At 37.7% G+C, this 4790-nt stretch overlaps 1 protein-coding gene across 2 annotated transcripts in view; it reads left to right on the forward strand.

The window, feature by feature from the left end:
• LOC107667825 (dedicator of cytokinesis protein 1) overlaps positions 1-4790 on the forward strand; it is a 288581-nt gene that overhangs the window by 49701 nt on the left and 234090 nt on the right. For both annotated transcript variants that reach the window (XM_016459540.1, XM_016459550.1), the window contains exons 7-9: positions 1035-1170; positions 2673-2830; positions 3333-3414. In XM_016459540.1, coding sequence (XP_016315026.1) covers positions 1035-1170; positions 2673-2830; positions 3333-3414 — 376 coding nt within the window. The remainder of the gene's footprint in view (positions 1-1034; positions 1171-2672; positions 2831-3332; positions 3415-4790) is intronic.

Here is a 4790-nt window from a genome sequence, read left to right on the forward strand (position 1 = left end):
GCCACCCCACTCACAACTGCTGCTTCTGTCACTTTTTCTCTTGACAAGAAGTGCATTTATTCAGTTGCAAAATGACTGAGAACGGGAGACGTTTCAGATGCGCGCTCCACTTCACTTCAGCAGAAGGAGCGAGTGCGGAAATGGTACTCTGCTCGCAGCGCGTGCTCTTCAATTGCACGCACAAAGGCGCCGGCGCGCGCCATCTAGGCTATATTTAATTTAGAATTTAGAATTTTATTTGATATTTAAAAAATATACTGTCTTTATGTTGTTTGTACATTAATTTGAAGATTACACGCACACACGTGATGAATACCAGAACACACACACACGCATATACATATATACACACATATGTATGTGTATGTATATTGAGTTTTTATTTCTGAAACCCGCCTGTTGCAGCCCTCCACCATTGTAGAGGTACATCGGCTCAACCAATGGTGTGAGTTTGGGGTGGGGCTAATTGCAGTTCTATTTAGTTACTCTAGTTACACGCTTACAGACTTGTTCCACTCTTTAAACACATTCAAGGCCATCTAATAGCACTAGCAGCAAGTTCATTATTACATTTCTGGAGTGTTTCAGTGTTCCTGTTAACTTTAGCTGTAGGAGGAAGTGAGTATACAGATGAGACGATAGAACCGCTTAGGTGAAAAAGTCACTAGTGACTCACATGTACAATTCTCAGTTCTCAGTTCAAGTCTCTGTCTTTGTCAACTTCAAGTGAAAGGTTTTTATTTTGTTTCAATACAAATCCAGAATGCCCTTAGTAACCACATAGCAACATGCTGAAACCATTGATAACACTTCATTATCATGGTTGTGACTTTTACACTAAGTGCTACTCACATTTACTGAAAATCAGTTTAATCTGTCTTATTCTTTTTCTGTTATGCTCATTTTCACATTCATTTAGTAGAGAATGTCCAAATAAATGGATCCATTTGGATCAGTAGAACACAAATCTTAGTCTCTTTCAGCCAACTGTGTTTTAAAGCGTCTCCTACACTGTTTTTGTGTGTGTTTGCCAGGTATTTAGACCTGGATCTGGTGGTGAGAGATAAAGACGGGAATATTCTGGATCCTGACCTGACCAGCACTGTCAATCTGTTCCGAGCGCATGAAACCGCGTCCAAGCAGATTGAAGCTCGCATCCAAGAGGAGAAGGTAAACGATATTAGACTGTTTTCATCCATTATGGCACTTACTTTTTTTTTCCGATGCCTGCAATTGATTTGGATTGAGATATTTGAATGTGTTTGGTGTTATTGGATTGTGAAGGTGCAAGGCCTAAGAGCCGACAGCACACTCACATCGGCTCTTTGTTTTTTCTCATCACCACCTGCTTTGATGTTTAATAAACACCTTGAATGTTAACCTGTTACTTCATATTTATATTTGGACGCAACTATTTTGTGAAGCACAACCACTAAACCACATGAAAAAGTCCCCGCCAAAACATGCGTTTTTTATCCTCGGAACGCGATTTTTAACGGGGGACCCCCTCGAAACACGATTGGGCGGGTTTTGTTGTGAAAACCTGGCTACATCTTTTTAAAAGCAGTGGCGACCTCAAGAGGAGGAAACGCATCAAACTAACAAAACACCCCGATCAAGTTCAAGCAGGTAAGTTTCAATTACATTTTTAATATTTAGAGCTTCTGTTATGAATATTATTCCATATTTTAATTAGAATTTCGGATTGAAATAAACATCGCCGTTAGCGTATACGTAGTTAATCGTTAGCATAAGCGTGGCTAACGCTAATATAATGAGCATTAGAATTAATTTTGTTCATTTTGTTCAAAATGATTTCTTTAACTATTTAATGCTCCTACAACTTTTATTACTGTGAAAAACAGGAGGACATAATGGTATTTACTATTTTTACACACCAGAGGCTTTTAACATATATATACATATGACATACAGTATGTAATATATATTAATTTATACTGTTTTGGTTTAGTATTTTAATTTGAATAATTTTTCTGTATATACTTATTTTTTCATATTCATATATAATGCTCAATAAAATCTCCCAGAAAAACCATACAGAATATTAATAATGTTCCTTAATTTTATATCGTCAGCAAAATCATTTCAAATACATTGTGAATATACGATATCGCTCAGCTCTACTGTTATGAAGGTCAGGACTTCTTTAGACTGAACTGTGTTCATATAAACCCTCGGAACATACTTATCTAGGAGGTGAACATCTCTGTCCTCAATGTCTCTCTGTTGACTGCTGAACTTCAGCTGTTGAACCTGTAGTGCTTTTAGATGAGTCAGGTGCTTGAGCAGGTGCTTCCCTTGATGCTGCGAGACAGGAGTTTTCATTTAACATCCTAATAGGTCAAAGAAACTCTTCACATAAAGATGAGAGTTCTGTCTCATGTTGTTGCAAACCTGTATGACAAGGTGAAAGTCTGAAAATACAACAGCACTGCTGTCCTGTCTTTCCCAGGTGACCCTGCCCAGATGTTCACTGTCCTTGAGTCTCTTTCAGCAGATACAGATCGTTTATAATGTGATATAGTTTCTTTGAGACCGACTGTCACGAATGCCTGTCTTGCAGGAATAGTCTTACTGACTTTAAGATTCGCATTTGAAAGACTAACTATGTGCTCAGATGCCATAATTTTTTATTTGTTTTTAATTTTCAGTCTCAGAAGCAGAACTTGGATTTGAGCAGGCAGGCCAAGTTTGCCTCCACACCCTCGTTCGCCCTGTTCATCACGCTCAAGAATGTTGTGTGCAAAATCGGAGAAGATGCAGAAGTGCTGATGTCACTATATGACCCGATTGAGTCCAAGTGTATCAGGTCAGTGCACAAACATTTTTTTTTTATTATATTTATTTAGTTTTTTTATTTTTATTAGTATTTTATCATTTATTTTGAAAAACTTTATATACATTTTTAAATTTTATTATTGTTACTAATTATTATATAGTATATAATAAATATTTTGAATATTTTGAATATTTAAAAAATATTTGTTATATTATTTAGGCCAATTTTAATAATTTGACAATAGTTTGACCCACATTTGGGAGCCTCAGTGTTCAGTAACCATGATGTTTCACATCCTCCGAAGTAAATCAACCACAGCATTTGTGCCATGCACACAATTCTCAATGGTTTGTTTCAGCAGTAAATGATCAAGTTGTTATATTCGAGTGTGTCATTATATTTTCATTAGCATTTGTGCTATATATGTGTTCACTATATGTGTTCATCGGGAATAAGTCCTATGCTTTTGAAATTGCTACTATGCTGTGAAAATAATGTCATTTAATATCTATATATATTTTTTTTCTTGCAGTGAAAACTATCTTGTGCGCTGGTCCAGCTCAGGTTTGGTTAAAGACATCGATCAGCTCCATAACCTGCGTGCCGTATTCACAGTACGTATTATTTTGGGCTTTACTTTTGACAGTATTTATTAGGGGTGCTCCGATTGATTGGCTACCGATCACTATCAGCCGATAATCATGTTGGGATGATTGATTGGCGGTCTCTAAAAAGGCCGATCTCAAAAAAACGATCTCAAGCTGATGATGCGCCTGCCGTGAGAGGACTGGCACGACATGCAGCGTCACCGTCTCAGTCTCTGTCCGGCGCGGGTGAAATAATTATAATGCTGAAGGTGAGGTACTCTCAAAATACGCAAATGTCTTCAAATAACCACACATCGTGTCTGTCTATAAGCGAGCTGCACGCTGCACAGTTGACACCGGAATAGTCACTTGCACAATCGAGGCAGTGTCACATCGTCACTAAAGTTTATAAATTGCATTACTTTTTAATTCTTGCCAGTGTTTAACCATTCAGCGACCGTGCTCTCATGCACACTCGCAGCGCACACACATAATGCCAGGTTCACATTACTCTGTTTGTAATGCAAACGTGGTGCGTATTTTTTCCGCGCTCATGTTAACGGATTAATAAAGCAGTGCACACTGCACACAGCTGCGGTGCGGCAGTGCGTTCCAGTAGCGGTTCGTCTGCAGCAGTGCAGAGATCGTTTCCGCACCGAGTCTATGTTTGCTGCACTGCAAGCTCTAAATTAAAGTGACAGCACATTGTTTGCAGTAAATATAAACATGGATTGACACGAAAATGTAGGGTTCGTCTGCAGCAGTGCAGAGATCGTTTCCGCACCGAGTCTATGTTTGCTGCACTGCAAGCTCTAAGTTAAAGTGACAGCACATTGTTTGCAGTAAATATAAACATGGATTGAAACGAAAATGTAGTAATTACACCATAAATGCATATAATTAAAGTCTACTGTGTTTCCCAGTCAACATAGGCTATCGCTTTTTGGCTAGGATTGAAGGAATAGAGCACTTTCGGTATCGGTGATCGGTATAGGCAGATACTGCTTTCTGTGATTGGTGATCGGCCTCAAAATTCCCGATCGGAGCACCCCTACTATTTATTCTGGATTATCATGAAGAGATGGAGAAATGCTGTTGAGACATGATGCAGACCAGATTGAAATCTGTATGAGCACCACGGCTCATTGACAACTACTTTATAATCTGAAACCGAAATCCAACTCCATAAATTATTGATTTGGAACTGTTAATACCAATAAGATGTTTATGCATCACACAATATGAGCAGAATCACATATGAGACGTGACTACTAGTAACTTGATGCTTGTAGTCAGTGCTATTTTAGTATTATTTATATACCATTATATATTTTGTAGTTTTTATTTATTTATTTCTTATATATATATATATATATATATATATATATATATACTATATATAT

This window comes from Sinocyclocheilus anshuiensis, unplaced genomic scaffold (genome assembly GCF_001515605.1).
Source record: "Sinocyclocheilus anshuiensis isolate Anshui unplaced genomic scaffold, SAMN03320099.WGS_v1.1 scaffold493, whole genome shotgun sequence".
Taxonomy (NCBI): domain Eukaryota; kingdom Metazoa; phylum Chordata; class Actinopteri; order Cypriniformes; family Cyprinidae; genus Sinocyclocheilus; species Sinocyclocheilus anshuiensis.